We start from the raw sequence: 14,894 nt of genomic DNA on the forward strand, positions 1-14,894 counted from the left end.
ACCTTGCGTGTTTTATCAGTTTCTCAGACAGAAAAGCATCTGGGCTAACATTTGAGAACATGTGAGGGACAGACATATAGAGGAGCTCTGGTGAGGTGTGGCCACATGATTTAAACGGAGTCAGTGGTGTGATCTAGTGATGTGTCGGTTGGGAACGAAACGGCTCTTAGAGCCGACTCTTTGAAGTGAACAACGCGAGCCGACTCCTTATTGGGAACTGTGGGGTTTGTTTTCCTTCTCTCACCCTCTCTCTCGCACTTTATTCCGCTTCACTCAGCACGAGCCTTGTTCTTGCACTGAGCAGAAGGGGGAGGGGCGGTAGTTACACTCGCAGTAGCACAGGAACAGAGCGGGAGGGAGAGAGAGAGAAAGAGAGCCAGGGACAACAACGTTAGAAAGGTATAGTAATCATCCACAACTATTTTCAGTTGCAGATGATAAAGGATTCAGAAAGTTTATTCATACAGGCCCATATGACAGAGAATGTGCATCTTCTTTTTGTTTTCATATTTTAATTTATATTTAATTGTGTTGTTGTTTGCAGTGTTTTGTGTTGTTTCACTTTAAATTTGTTTAAAAGGAAAAAGCTGAAAATTTAAATAGTTAAAAGTTGAAAAGTAAATAGTTGTTTTTTGTATTATATGATTTATTTATTACATTTTATGTGGAGTGAATGAATAAAAGTATATTTACGGTGGCCCCTAGAGACAAAGCACATACAAACTCCAAAACATATACAAGACACAACAGAAGTGCTTCAGGATGCTTTTGTTACCTAGTGGCTACACAAGCCAGGAAGTACCAACGACCGTATTTGGTGTGTGGTAGTAACAGGTAAATTTAGGTGATCTAGGTAGCTCTGTTTTGGAAGTTCAGTTAACTCTAGAAATGTGTTTTGGACTTTGCGCGTGCTTTGTCTCTAGGGGCCACCATATATATTTCTATATAAACATATATTAAAAACATTTACATTAGTAATTCCTTTTGGGCATAATTTTATATTGTTGTTGATAATAAATTAATTAAAGCAACAAAACAACCTGAAGAGCCGGTTGGGAGCCGAAAGAGCCGGTTCCCTAAAAAGAGCCGGAATTCCCATCACTAGTGCGATCCAAAGACGACAACGGGCCAAACTTTTATTGGCTTCAGGATTATGACATTTTAACAACTGTTACTATTGTTTACTTTGTATTTATTTTAACAATTCCATTTAGTTTCGTGTGTTTTTCACGTTCGTGCTGTGTTTTCATTACTTATATGATAAATATTTTTTTTCAAACTGAATTTAAAAAAACATAATTAGTAAAAATAGAAGTTAGTGTGTGATATTACCGGTCAGGCGCTCTGCGGGCAGCTAAACCCGCTGTGTGTGTGACGTGTAGGACCTCCTCCTCCAACACACAAGCAGCAGTAATGGCGGACTACGACAACTACGATGAACGGGACCGGGCCTACGGCAGCTTCGGCGGCGGCCGAGGGTGAGTTTCCGCCGTGCACGGCAGCTTTGTCGTGTCCCCGAAGAGCAAACTCGATCGGACCGTCGCCGTGTTTCCCGCTGCTGTCCGCCCCGAGTCAGGGGAGCAGGCTATGTAGGCCCCGGAGCTCGACACGCCCCGCGGTTACTGAACAGGCCGAGCAGGCGTCAGGGTATCCCGGAGATATCAGCCGGGAAACACCGCGGTCTCGTAGCTGACATGCTAACAGTTAGCAAGCGGCTAGCTAGATGTAGACAGTAAGAACAGGCTCTCCAGTGTGGCGTGGATCGTCCCGCAGCTTGGCGGTACAGATACCCACTCAGCGCGTGTGGCTTTGAGGCGGTGGAGGCGAGCGGTGGGGAAGGAGGCCGCAGCAGGTTTAGGTGGAGGCGGTGGCGGAGCTGCAGGCTGCCCGCATGGCTGCATCATGTGTCCCCTGCTGCACATCCATCCACGTCGCAGTCAGAGCTGAGGGTGGGAGTCGGTTAGAGCCGGTAGATGCGCTTACCGTCAGGTTAGCGGCTGTTTTCCGCTCTGTGGCACTGCGTGTTGTTATCTGATTGCTGATAAACGATTTAAAAAAGTGATTTTTTTTTCCTGGAGGGAGGGGGCTTCAGGATGTCTGCAGCACACAAAGCTTTAACATCAGTACAGGCAGGAGTCACCTGTGAGAAGATCGGACTGATGTTCTCTCCTTTATCACAGACTTTATGAACGAATTAACAGAAAACAGGGTTGTTTTTGCCGAAAGTTTGCTGAGATTAATTTTTGGTCGATTAATTGTTTCAGCAATTAATCTTTATTTCTGTTTCTTCGGGAGCACCAAACCAAATTTTAATCAAAGTTTAGAGAATGATGAAGAGTTAAAGGGCTGCTTTTCTTCATCAGTTGTTCTGTCAGGAGCTGAATCTGATGAGAGAGGATAAACGTTGGGGCTGAACATGGGGCCTGAAGTCTATATTTTAGGAGTGGAGGGAATTCCCCTCATTGCATGCTTCCATTGGAGCAGGGTGGGCTGTAGAGTGGCTGAGCCCTGCAAAGACAATACATAAAACAGAAACCAGACTAAACTGGGTGAAGGTAATGTGTGGTAAATCAAACTGTGCTAGCTTCTGCTTGAGCATCTTCTCAGCACTGAGGTCCATGTCGGCACATGTTGAAGCCTGTCTGTGTTTGAAACAGTGGGGGGGCGCTGTAGTCCTGCAGGGAGGAGGCAGAGCTCCAGATGTTGTCTTGATTGTTCTTCTAGTCACTCTGCACCGCTGTCCTGAACGTTATTGGACCTCTGTTTGTGGGGATTTCTTGCAATATAAGTGAAAAATGTATGTATAACTCTTTTAAGATGATCTCCTGATGGCTCCAAAATGAGGCAGAGCAGACTGTGATTGCATGAAGCTTTGTTTGAGGGTGCTAGACGGCTGATTTCAGATCTGAATCCAGATGTTGCTTCAAGAGTTTAGCAGCTGGCTCCATATCAGTAGGTCAGACTTTTACTGGTTCATAAAGAAGCTCAACATAATCTATAAGAACCAAACATCTATTAATAGATTTGTTGTTTATAATGTGTCTGTGAAAACGAGTCCCAGATATCCCATTTATTTTAAAGCCAAAGCTAGTAGAAGGTGTGGTGTTCTGCATGCGACTGGCATTCCTATTACAGGGAGATGCTGCTGCTGGCAGCCTGTAACAAAGCTTCCAACAAGTCATTTAAAGCCTCATCCGTTTCTCTGCTGTTGCTGTGTTTAAGAAGAAAAGGTGGCGTGTGGGAGCAGCACAAATTTTTGCTTCAGTTTAAACGACTCCTGCAGGCAGTTTGAGGTAACACTTTTGACGTGTGAATGTGGAAACACTGTGAGAAAACTGCTCCTCAGTGAGGTTTGTTTCAGCTTCACAGGGGAACCCTGTCTGAAATGCTTTGTTACTGGCCAAAGGTCGTCAGGTCATCACTCACGTTGAGGGATTTTTGTGGTGGCTGCATAGTATAAAGTGTTGCAGCACTCAGTTTGAAGTTGCTGTGTTAGGACGAGTGCTGGAGGCTGATGGTGGGCCTGTGGGGGTGGGCGGTCCATCTATGGTCAGGCCAAACAGTCTGAGAAAGCCTCAGTTTGATCAAACCACAACACTTCAAACATGCTTTTCCTTTGCCAGCATGTTTTATATGCAACACCTGATTTTAGCTGCGCGTTTGTATCATAGCAACAACAACCGGTCAGCGATGGATGCAAATCAACTCCAAATAGCAGCGAGCAGGAGCCAAGCTGGCTGACTTTGTTCATGTAGAGCAGGCTGACGCGCTGCTCAGCTCCTACATTTTAACCCCAAACTGCATGGCCGAAGCTCCTCTGGCTGTGTTCCTGCTTCATCAGACCTCCATCAGTGATCCAGGAGCAGGTGGAGCAGCACACAGCAGAGCGATAACCAAGTTGTAGTTTATAATTGTTTCAAAGTTTGAGCAGCTCCAGAGGGTTAAACCAGCTGCTCTGAAACACAGATCTACACTGACGGGTGCACGGCAGCATGTCAAGCAGATGGAAATATTCTCTCATTTTTACGTCTTTTTACTTGATAAGAACAACAGGACACAGATTTACTGGCATCATAAACGCACAACTCCCAACCTTCAAAGCGTCATAAATTCCAATTATGAGTCCTTGATTATTTTTGTTGTTCAGTTGGTGGAAATCTGCAGATTTACCCGTTATAATGATAAGTTAGAGCAAAAATTCCTATAAATGGATATAAAACTAGAGATGTGCACTTACATATCACACATTCAACATCCCCCAGACCGCTGCTTGCTTCCACTAACGGGTTTGCAGAAATCACAAAAACCACTCCAGACGCACGATTTGTGATCTGATCAGCTGTTCTTTGCACTTCCTACGTTGGAGCATACGTCATAACGTTGTGAGCATCAACTATTGTGTGGTTTCAGTGTGCCTTTAGCTGTGAAAACAGGAAGTGATGTCATTTTTGCAGGAACTGTAGTTTCTTTCTCCTCCAAAGCCTATCAAAGCTAGAATACTGGAAACAGTTTATTTTGATGCCTTGTTTGTTATTTTGCTCCAGTTTAGACTCAAAATACATTTCCTGTGGTTGGAAACTATTGTGTGCAACTTTTCTTTCTTACAATTTTGATATTTCTTATTGGCTTATTCCGCTTATTAAATAATGCATGTAATTACTGTGGACATTTTACAGACATATTAGACATATAAAGGGTGTATTGATGCATAGCAACTTGAAATGTTTAAAAAAACACATGTAAAATGTAAAGTTTAGCTCTGGCAGATTGTGAGATTATTTCTGATCGTTCATCCATCTACAGTATTTGGATATCAGCTGATGGTTTTTCCTTTCAGACAGATTTCCAACATTCGTTATGTGTAGTAATTTATTTACTTGTTTACACTCAGGATGTTTCTCCGGCCTCTTTTTTTAAATCTTCATTTATTGATCATTTTCATTAACAAGATCGACAGAGAGCCAGTATCGTCCAACAGCATCGTCTGATTGGTCAGGCCCTCATTCCGTTTCACAAAACGGCCGTGAACGAGCGACGAGCTCATAAAGTCATTGGGAACGCATCACAGGGCCGATTGCAGCTTTTAGGTTTTTCTGTCCCCGCCATTTCCTGTTTAGACTCCAAAGCGAGCACTCCCAGTTTGGAAGACCAGTGAGCTTAATGTGTGGAGAGTTGTTGTCTTTAACTGGTCCAGTCTGACCTCTACATCACACAATCCTCTTTACTTGTGTCCCTGTCTGACGATCCTCTGTCCCCCCTCCCATCAGGCCCCGTGGCGGCAGCGGTCCCGGAGGCCCCAGGAAGCAGAAGGAGCTGCCGACAGAGCCTCCGTTCACGGCGTACGTGGGAAACCTGCCGTTCAACACGGTGCAGGGCGACATCGACATCATCTTCAAAGAGCTCAACATCCGCAGCGTCCGATTGGTCAGAGACAAAGAGACAGACAAGTTCAAAGGTCCGGAGGGGGCGTGGGTGTCGGGGATGATGAAGTTTGCCTCGGGTGAAACTTCCTGTCTGACTGTTTGCGTCTCTTTCAGGTTTTTGTTATGTTGAATTTGACGATTTGGAATCTCTAAAAGAAGCTTTGACATACGACGGCGCCGTGAGTATCTGATTTAATAAACCCGACGTTTTCTGGTTCTGCCACGCTGCTGTCTTGTCTGACAGGAACTCTGACCTGCAGTTATTAGGTGAAAGGTCACTGAGGGTGGACATCGCAGAGGGACGAAGACAAGAACGAGGAGGAGGCGGCTTTGGCTTCAGGAAAGACGACGGCAGAGGTACGAGCAGAGAAGAAGAGTGCTAACGTGGTAGGAAGGTTTCCAGGCTGGAGTTAGATCCCAGAGAAAATCAGGCGTGCTTTTAGACACGGGAAAGCTCTGAGGTGCTCCTCAGTGACCTGACGGCGAAAATAGTTTTCACCAAATTCTTTACCAAAACATTTTTGTGCAGCTGAGTTGCCCATAAATCATCAGTGTTCTGCTAGTCTGTGCTGATTGGTCAGTTAAGGACGCAGGACAGGGCATCCCCGCTCGACGGCGCCCGTTCCCAAACGATAGCTCCAGCAGACGTTAGTAGAAGCTGTTTGTTGGTGTTTCTTCTGATTTATTGTCCGGTTCTCATCTTGGACCTGCTACTGTTGTAATTTGGCGCTTTATGAATAAAGTTGAACATTTTAACCAATGGGAGGCGGGGCCTGCTCGCGACACGCCCCAAACTGTAATGTATCAGGGAGGTCACGTGGTGCTGGGACCTCCCTGATATTTACAAGAAGACCTCCTGGCTTCTGTTCCTAACCATGTTTCCTTGATCAAGGCCAAGAAAAGGTGATAAGGATAAGTGATGAGGGCTTAGGAAAAGAGGGGAGGGGTCCTGACATGTGAGGCGCTGTCTGCAAGCGGCGCCGGTTGAATCTGATTCAGATTTAAGTCCAGCCTTCAAGGAAACGCAGACGAAGCATGTTTGATGCCCTGTGACTCTGAGGAGGAGGACTCTTCATCTTTCATGCTTCATTTCTTCATCCTCACCTCCACAGACTCCTCCCCTTTTCCTTTCACCTCCCTGCTGTTCATAGTCACCTGCAGGTAGGTGGAGGCCACCTGACGTCTCCTCCTGCTGACCTTTCACCTTCTTCAGTGTTCAGAGCGCTGCTGCTTCTCTCTAACTCCGATTGGCTCATGGACCACTAACAAGCTTCGCCTCTCTAGTGTAGCCCCTCCCAGCAGGAGGTGCTGCCACCTCCTCTGTTTCCTTTTCTATTCCTCTCCTCCTCTCCCCCCCCCCCCCTCCCCCCTCAGTGTTAAACTGCCCCGTGTCCTCTGCAGGACGAGGAGGCTCTCGAGGCGCTCCCAGAGGAGGAGGTGGACGCGACTCCCGTGAGGACTTCTACGACCAGCCAGGAGGAGGTGCGGTCAGAGAGTTCAGCAGCTCAGGTTGGACAGCATCGCGTTCCAGCGGCCAATCAGGGCACTGCCAGCTGGGTTCTAGCCAATGGGACGGCAGGAAAATTTCCTCGGCCTCCAAACTTTTTTAAAGCAGTAAAACTAATCAAGTAATATTTGATAGAGAGCACTGCTCTCTGCTTATATATATGATGTGAGGCCATATTCTGATTATTGCTCTGGTGGTGAGGCATGATTGACCAGTCAGGGAGACTAACGTTAGAGGCTAACACACCAAACAGGAAGCGGTAACTAGTGTCTGGCTCCGCCTCCTGAAGCTGCTGGACACACCCTGTTTTCCCCCATCATGCCCTTCACCTCAACCATCTCATATTCATTTCCAGGTCTGGACTCTTTCAGGGTGCCTGTGGCCGTCTATCTGAACACTCACCTGTGTGCGCGTCTGTCTCACCTGTCTCTCTGCAGGTTTTAGAGATGATGACTACATGGGGGGGCGGAGTCGAGGCGGTGGCAGTCGCCCTAGTGACAGAAGGGGTGGAGGTGCAGGGATGGGTCGCTACAGAGACGGACCCCCACGCGGAGGAACGACAGACTTCAGGGAACCGTCTGAAGGTGACGTGACTTCCTGCTTTGTTTTTTAACCTTTTCAGGAACGCTCTGACACGGGTGGGTTAGGTTTGGTAAAATATGGCAGCGCTGTATCAGCAGTGACTGTGACACAGAGAATACATAGAAAACAATTAGCCAGGTGCTAACAGGTGTGTACGTCTTAGGACCCGCCTGTCGCACAAATCCAGGAAGAGGAAGGATAGCAGAGAGAGTGGGAGGGGTCATCACAGTATCAGAATCCTGAGCGGATGATCATCCGATTAGCCAGTGAGGCAGAGAACACAGCAGCGTGACATCAGCACAGCATGTGCACATACCTGTGTTTCTAGAGCTCCCCCTGGTGGCCTGCTTTGCTTCCTCCTGGTGTCCCACTCAGGGCTTAGAGAGAAGAGTGTTTCCTGCTTCTCTGGAAAAAAGCCCCCAGTTTAGATTTTTTCCTGACTGGAAGTAAAATGTCTGTTGATTTAAAAACAGGAAGTTCCCCGGCGTGCACTGACTGTCTGTTGTTATGTGTCTGTTGCAGAGGAGCGCGCACAGCGGCCTCGGCTGCAGCTGAAGCCTCGGACCGTCTCTGAGCCGCTCAACCAGGTCGCCAACCCCAACTCCGCCATCTTTGGCGGAGCGAAGCCGCGAGAGGAGGTGATATCAAAAGAAAAACCATAAGAGACTGAAGGCCACACGGCCGTAGGGAGGGAGGGGGGCGGGGGGAGAGGGAGGTTAGGGGGGCGAGAGCGAACTTTAACCAAGAAACGCCAAACGGGGTGATTTAGACGCCACAGTTAGTCCTTCCTGACAGACGGCCAGCTAGCGAGCGAGCGAGCGGACGCTGCCCTCCTCCTCTTCTTCTTCTTCTTCCTGTTTGAGTTCAGTTTGAGCAGAATATTTATTCTTAGTGGGAATAAAGACGAATCGCACTCTGACACTCTGATCAGTAATAAACCTGTAAACACAACACGGCGAGCAGCTCGTCAATGCATGTTCCGTCTTTGGGTTTCTCTGCCCCGCCCCCTCACCGCCACCTCCGCTTTCTGTGATGTCATACCTGCTTTGTCCTGTAGCCCCGCCCCATCCTCTTCTGGGTCAACGGTTGCCCACATTTACTCCAACACAAAGAAGCTTGGAGGTTAAACCTGTAAAGTCTTTTAGTGTTTCTTTTTTGTATTTTATAGTTGTTGGACTACAGCCCTGCCCCCTCACTCTGATTGGTTGAAAATGTCCCCCACTTTAGTTGTTTTGTTGTTTTAATCTTTGGTGTCTTTTGTTGATTTGGTTAGCGTTACAGCAGCTTGTCGTCCTGGGTGGGTGGGGTTTAATGCCTGGCTCTCAGCAAGCTCCGCCCACTCAGGTGTCCACAGCAGACCCACTTGATGAAATCAGTAAACTGCTAAAAAGCTTTAGACTTCTGTTCCCATGATGCTCTGCTAGCACAGACAGGTGCTGCATTCACTGTCTGCAGAATTTTACATGAAAAATCAAAAAACGGTGCATTCAGGTGCAGGAGACAGCTCCTCGGGAATCATTAAATCCTACTAGTTTTCCTGATTTATGACTGTGGAAGAACAGACCCTGAATGCAGCACAGTTTGAAAAGGCTCCTCTGATTGGCTGTGTTCTGTCGGGTTTGCAGCGATGTGGCAGTGTCCTGTCCAATCAGCTTTAACAATGCCTCCCACACTGAACACACAGAAGGGAATCTTTTCTGATTGGTCTGTTGATCCACACTGAAAACTTTTATATATATTTTTTAATTTAATTGTATCTATTTTTATTTTTTTTTATTTTTTAGCTCTTCCCGTTTGATTTTTAACTTTTCCTGAAACATTAGCTCTGAGTCACCGTTCGCCTTATTATGAGTTGAGTGATTATGAACTGTTCTCTCAGGAACTGCTTCATATTTTTGTAGGAAAAAAAATCTACCAGCTTTTATTTAATGGTGGTGAAAATGTTAAGGAAATGTTGTAAGAGAAGTTTGACCACCAACAGCAACGACAGCAGAAATAAGTGAAGACATTGAGCCCGGTCTCTATTGATTCTGTCTGTTTGTTTGGTTCACAGGTTTTTACAGGCTCACTGAGACTAAATGTGTAGGCGTATTCTCAAACTTCATAAACTATCCGGTCGTTAAGTCTGACGTCACTAGCCGTGTCTGGGCCTAAACTCCGCTGCAGGTCCATATATCAAACGATCACTATGGCATTACTGAGAGTTGAAAAACTGTCTAAAGTCTTTCATCTTTAATAAAATGATCAGCGTTCTGCTCTACCAGGTGTAACAACTGAGTTTAACATCCAGGCATCCATGAAAACGGAATTTATGACATTTAACGGAGTTAGAAGTTAGCAGGAAGTTAGCGAGCTAGCTTCTAAATACAATATAGCATGTCCTGACTGCGGGGTTTTGGAAACAAATTCAAACGTACAGCTCTGTTATCACTTCCAACATAAATGAAGACAGAAAACTAAACAGCAGTGACGTTTGTAGGGTTACTGAAGTTTGGCTAGCTGCTATATAATGATGTGCTACGTGACCGCTAGCGACACAGCTATGTTAGCATAACATAAACAAGCTAACTTTTTTTCCACTCGATAAAAGTTAACGTGAGTGTTCTCGGTGGTCAGGAACAAATGTAATCGCATGGCAGGATGCTGTAAAAGGACCAAACTTCAGCAGGAGAACAACTGAGATAATCCATCCACAATACGAGGTTAGTCATTCACATACTGCTGCATGGGCTGGGCTGTAGTTACATCCTAAGGTTTTAAAAACTGAGCTTAAATAAATGATTAGCAGTAATAAAAGCTGAGGGAGGTCAACAGTGATCACTGACTGTTTTAGGAGCTTTTTGAGATTAAATAGAAGAAAATACAAAACATTAAACATGTTAACAACACAAAAGTCATATTAAACGCAGACTACTTTAGGCCCGGAAGTAGCATTCGTCACTTAACGACCGGATATGTGCAGAACTGTTACTGCTTTAATGTCGTCAGGCGGCCCCATGTGCTCTGAAGCTTCCTGTTCAGGCCCACCACCCTCCAAAATCTGTGAGAAGCTCAGTTAGTCTCTGTACTTTGTAAAAGATGATGTCAGAGCTTTGACTGCGCTGTCGCACTTGCACTGAGCGAGGTTAAATCACTGACCGCTAAAGCAGTGAAAATGTTCTGGACTCTAAACGGTCGCTCGAACCCAGGGAGACGATTTTCATTCATAAAAATCAGGGAGGACAAAATAAGTTCAAAGTGTTTTTCTTAACTTTTATTTTTCCCTTCCTTTGCTCCCCTTTTTCATCTCTTCCTTCTTTTTTCCTCCTTCCATCTGTCTTTGATTACAGCACTGAGTCATTTAAAGCCGCCACCACAGATCCCAACCAGACGGTGGCGCTAGCACGCCGCATTGCCGACAGAACAGAAGAAACCGAAAGCTTTTTTTTTTTCTTTTTTTTTTGTGCTGTTTGGTGGTTTCAGTGTGGGTCAGACGCCATCGTCCACCGATAAATTGTTGTAAAGTTGATTGTGTACAATAAAGATGGGGCTTTGGTCTGGAACCTGTAACTTCTGTGTGTTTCTCTGTGGCCCGACAGGAAACTGGCTGTAAACCCGGCCCAGGTGAAAGCTTTCAGGTGTGGGTCTGCGTCGCTTTGACATCATGTGTGTTTTTTTTGTTTTTCTTGGAGGTAAAATGCAGAAACGTTTCTGAATAAACAACTGTTAGAACTTTCCTTGAGTTTACGGCAATAAAACTGTCTTCATCTTTGTCCTCATACCAACCCAATGTGTTTAATTTCAGGGTGGGGGAGGCGGGGCATTGATTCCTCATTACATTTTTATTTTTCTTCCAAATGAAAGAAGAATAAAGAATAAAGCTCGTTCTGTTCTGCCTCTGTATGTCTGTCGCTCCCACGAGCAGCTCCTGCTGCGGTGACCGACGTTAATGTTAAACATGACCACAGTTTACAACTTCATCAGGTACACCTCTCCAGCACCTGGTTGGAGCGCCTCCTCCTTCAGTCGTTGCTCAGAGGTGACATCATCGCACACCTGCTGGAGGTGGTTCCGGAGATGCTGCAGGACCTTGCTGAGGGTCTTTGTGGATGTGGGAGGGCTCTTAGAAAGTTTGTTCAACATCTAAAGCAGTTTCACTCATTTCTGAAGGTATCCTGACTTCAGCTGTTTCATTTACAGTCTGGTCACCTGGGACAAACTGAACTCGCTGGACAGGCTTAGAAAGCCGGAAGGTCTTGGTACTATAACTGGACGTCAGCATGAAGTGGCAGGTTGGTCCTGAGAGTAACGGGTTTGTTCAGGGGCCTCGCTGAGCCAGCAGCGCTCCTATTTCTGTTCATGTCCGCCAGATTGAAGACCGGGACCAATATTGGAACCGCTGACATCAGTGAGGGGCTATTGCAAGGAACTCACCGATGTTGGTCCACAGGTTCTGATCAGCCAGGCTCTACAGAAGTCTCTTCAGCTTCCACTACATTAATAACCGGTTCTCTCCCAAACCCAGCAGCAGGCTGCTGAGAAACAGCCTTCAGCTCAGTTTAATTTATGTATGCATGTAGCACCAAACCACAGCTACAGTTGCCTCTGGGCCCTTCATTTTATAAGGTAAAGACTACAACAGTACAGAGAATCCCTAACAATCTCACGACTTGAGTAAGCACTTGGCAACAGTGGTAAGGAAAAACCAGTTTGAATCAAGAAGTTAAACGTGCAGGTAAAAAGAAGGGGAGCACGCTTTCTCATGCATGATGTATGTATCTGTAACCAGGCAGGATAAACTCCATCACTCATTAAACCGGTGCTTCAGTTCTGACCCGTAACATGTATTTTGCTGTTGTGGGGTAAAGGGGCGGGGCTGAGAAAATACAGGTGTGCTTTAAATGAGTTTCTCCAGGTTTCATTCACCTGTGTGTCTAATGTCCATTCAGTTTGAGTTTGACATCTACTCCTTGTTGTGGTAGATGTGTGTATTTTATGACACTCACACCATCCTAAACGCATTTGGAATGATTTCCTTTAAACTCAGTAATCCAGTCAAACTGAGCGCCACCTGTGGGCGGGGCCTGTTAGCACAGGTAATCGTCCAAGCCTGAGGGTAATCGATCAGGTTACACTTAAATAAAGTTCTCGAAAAAACAAAAGTTCAAAAACGGTTTCTGCTATTTTAAATAAGTCAAAGTTGTAATTCACTTAAGTACAAATGCTTGCGTCCTCCGGTGTGTGTGTGTGTTTGTGTGTGTGTGTTATCTGACTGTGTGTGTGTGTGTGTGTGGCCGAAGTCTTCCTGGTTGGCTGTGTTGTTGTCTCAGCCCTCGCAGTGTCTCTGTGCTCCTGTTATTCCTTCACTTCCTCCTTCAGGTCGTCGTCATGTTGTTTAACTAACTAGCAGCTGCTGGTTAGTGTTTCTTAACTACCATCAACTTGTCCGGGAGTTAGCTATCTGCTAGCTCTAGCAACCCTGTCATCAACAGGTAAGACGCCTCATTACGTCGATAACCGACCCGGCTATTTGTCAGTTAACCCGTAAAGTGAGACAGTTAACCCGGTCTAAGTGTCCGAGCTACTGTCTTCTGTCCTGCTCTGAGTTTCTTTGAGTCTTTGCTCTTTTCAAACTTCTCTAACCAGCCTAGCGTTAGCATAGTTTTTAGCCTCCTAGCAGCAGAGGGTACTTCCCGGACTTAACACGCCGGATTCCGTTACCAAACCGTCGGATTTAAAGTCCTGTGACTTACCGGTAAGTGTATAATCATCTCTGAACAAAGTAATTCGGACTTCACGCCACTTATATGGAGACGTTTTCTCATTCGGCTCACAGTTGTAATTAAACAATGCTCATTTAAATGACACGCCAGCTTGAATACCGATGAAGTTTAGTCGGAGCCAAGTTATGTACCGTGTTGATGATTTATTAAATATGAATCTCGAAACTTTATGAAACATAAAGCCGAATTCATCAGAACATTAGCGGGAATATTTCAACAGTTTTTCCATAGTGTTTTTTTTAACGTCGGCGACAAACGCGACACAAACGTCCATTTTTCTCACGGAATTCGGCTAACTGTCACCTGTGCAAAACGAAGTTGTTTTGGCCATTTACAGTGTTTAATTCACGACAACAACAAACCTGTAGCGTAAAATACTGAACTCAGACTTTAATATCAGTAGTTCCAGTAAAATGTGGTCACGTGTCTTTGGATAAAGCTAGATTAAAGCTGTTTGCTGAGTTAATAAGAACAACGAGCAGTTTTTAGTTTGTATACAACCTTATTATCGAGCGCTAAGCGAAAGAAACATCAGTTTTTCTTATGGAGTCTGGCAAATGGGGAAATTTGATAATTAAAGATAAGGTCACGAAAGCTGTGGAGGGTTGATGAGGGCAGCACTGACAGGTTCAGCTGCTTTATAAAAACGACTGTTTACAATTTACGTGAATTTTTAATTTTTCTTTTTGTTTCCAGAGGTGACTTTGTGGTTTCAGTTCAGTTTTTACTGTTTAAAGTGTTTACTTTCATTTTAGTTCTTCTTTGTCACGTGAAACTTTAAAATTTTTTCAAATACTTCACATGACATAGTAGAAATGGCTGAGCAGTAAGCGTCTAATCTGTCTTAATACCTATTGGATCACCATGGTAACTGATGCTGTGCACAAACTGGACGGGAGCCGGTTCAGTGTAACATGCTCAGGTGGGCTGCGGGATTCAAAGCTCGCCCTCGCCGTCACGCCGCCATCAGCCTGATATAGGCAGGATCCACGCTTTCATGCTGTTAGACTGGGGCAGCAGAAATTGAGCTTCAGACCAGGCAGCGTTTTTCCATCTTCTATTGTCGTTTAGCAGCTTCAGTTTGTTGTTCACAGCTGGCAGGTGTAGCACCTGCGGGTCAGCACACTGGGGTTGGTTATTTGAGTTCCTGTTGCCTCGCTCTCAGCTTGAAGCAGACTGTCCATTGTGCGCCCACATCAGCGAGTCATTGTCTCCCAGAGAGCTGCCTCTCACGGGACCTTTTCTCACATTCTCTGTAAACTCAGACATGGCTGTGTGGGAAACTCCCAGCACATCATCAGTTTCTGAAACGCTCTGATCCACGTGTCTAAATGCACAGAGCTCCTGTCGTGTGATTGGCTGATCAGATACTTGTGTTGAGGAGCGGTTGAAGAGGTGTACGAGTGGCCGTGTATGTTTCATTTTTGTCTTCCACGCGTCACACTTTATTTCACTCACACTGAAGCAGGATCATCATTTATCATCTTTATTGATCTCCGTCCCGCTAACACTGTATGTGATTTGAGTAGTGGCGCTTTATCACTGCTCTCATGTGAGCATGCTCAGAGCCAGAGTGTTTTAACAGGGAAGTTTGATAACTCCATCGTGATGCGTGCTCTG

At 45.6% G+C, this 14,894-nt stretch overlaps 2 protein-coding genes across 7 annotated transcripts in view; both read left to right on the plus strand.

Annotated features, from left to right (window-relative positions):
- Positions 1 to 1,356: 1,356 nt before the first annotated feature.
- On the plus strand, positions 1,357 to 11,379 carry eif4h (eukaryotic translation initiation factor 4h). Of its 4 annotated transcripts, XM_085184104.1 has the most exons (8): positions 1,357 to 1,478; positions 5,268 to 5,455; positions 5,538 to 5,602; positions 5,684 to 5,780; positions 6,825 to 6,932; positions 7,368 to 7,514; positions 8,035 to 8,150; positions 10,842 to 11,379. In XM_085184104.1, exons 1-8 carry the CDS (start codon positions 1,414 to 1,416, stop codon positions 10,845 to 10,847), a joined length of 792 nt encoding a protein of 263 aa, XP_085040230.1. In that variant the 5' UTR covers positions 1,357 to 1,413; the 3' UTR covers positions 10,848 to 11,379. The 4 variants fall into 4 exon arrangements, with proteins under 4 accessions (XP_085040230.1, XP_085040229.1, XP_085040231.1 ...); XM_085184103.1 differs by having other exon boundaries at positions 8,035 to 11,379; XM_085184105.1 differs by having other exon boundaries at positions 6,825 to 6,905; positions 8,035 to 11,379.
- Positions 11,380 to 11,505: 126 nt separating this feature from the next.
- The window catches only part of rffl (ring finger and FYVE-like domain containing E3 ubiquitin protein ligase), a 15,035-nt gene continuing 11,646 nt past the window's right edge, over positions 11,506 to 14,894 (plus strand). For 2 of the 3 annotated variants that reach the window (XM_085184098.1, XM_085184101.1), the window contains exon 1: positions 11,506 to 12,983. The gene's annotated coding sequence lies outside the window, so the exon portion shown is untranslated. Of the gene's footprint in view, positions 12,984 to 13,137; positions 13,247 to 14,894 lie in introns of all 3 variants that reach the window. The other variant, XM_085184099.1, reaches the window with a different exon arrangement.

The sequence above is a fragment of the Neolamprologus multifasciatus genome, chromosome 14 (assembly GCF_963576455.1).
Source record: "Neolamprologus multifasciatus chromosome 14, fNeoMul1.2, whole genome shotgun sequence".
NCBI lineage: Eukaryota > Metazoa > Chordata > Actinopteri > Cichliformes > Cichlidae > Neolamprologus > Neolamprologus multifasciatus.

Bases quoted from the DNA above. Each gene is read 5' to 3' on its own strand.
- eif4h (XM_085184103.1), top strand. From the start codon at position 1,414: ATGGCGGACTACGACAACTACGATGAACGGGACCGGGCCTACGGCAGC. The intron at 5,781-6,824 runs GTACGAGCAGAG...TGTCCTCTGCAG, and splicing joins CAGGAAAGACGACGGCAGAG to GACGAGGAGGCTCTCGAGGC. The intron at 6,933-7,367 runs GTTGGACAGCAT...GTCTCTCTGCAG, and splicing joins CAGAGAGTTCAGCAGCTCAG to GTTTTAGAGATGATGACTAC.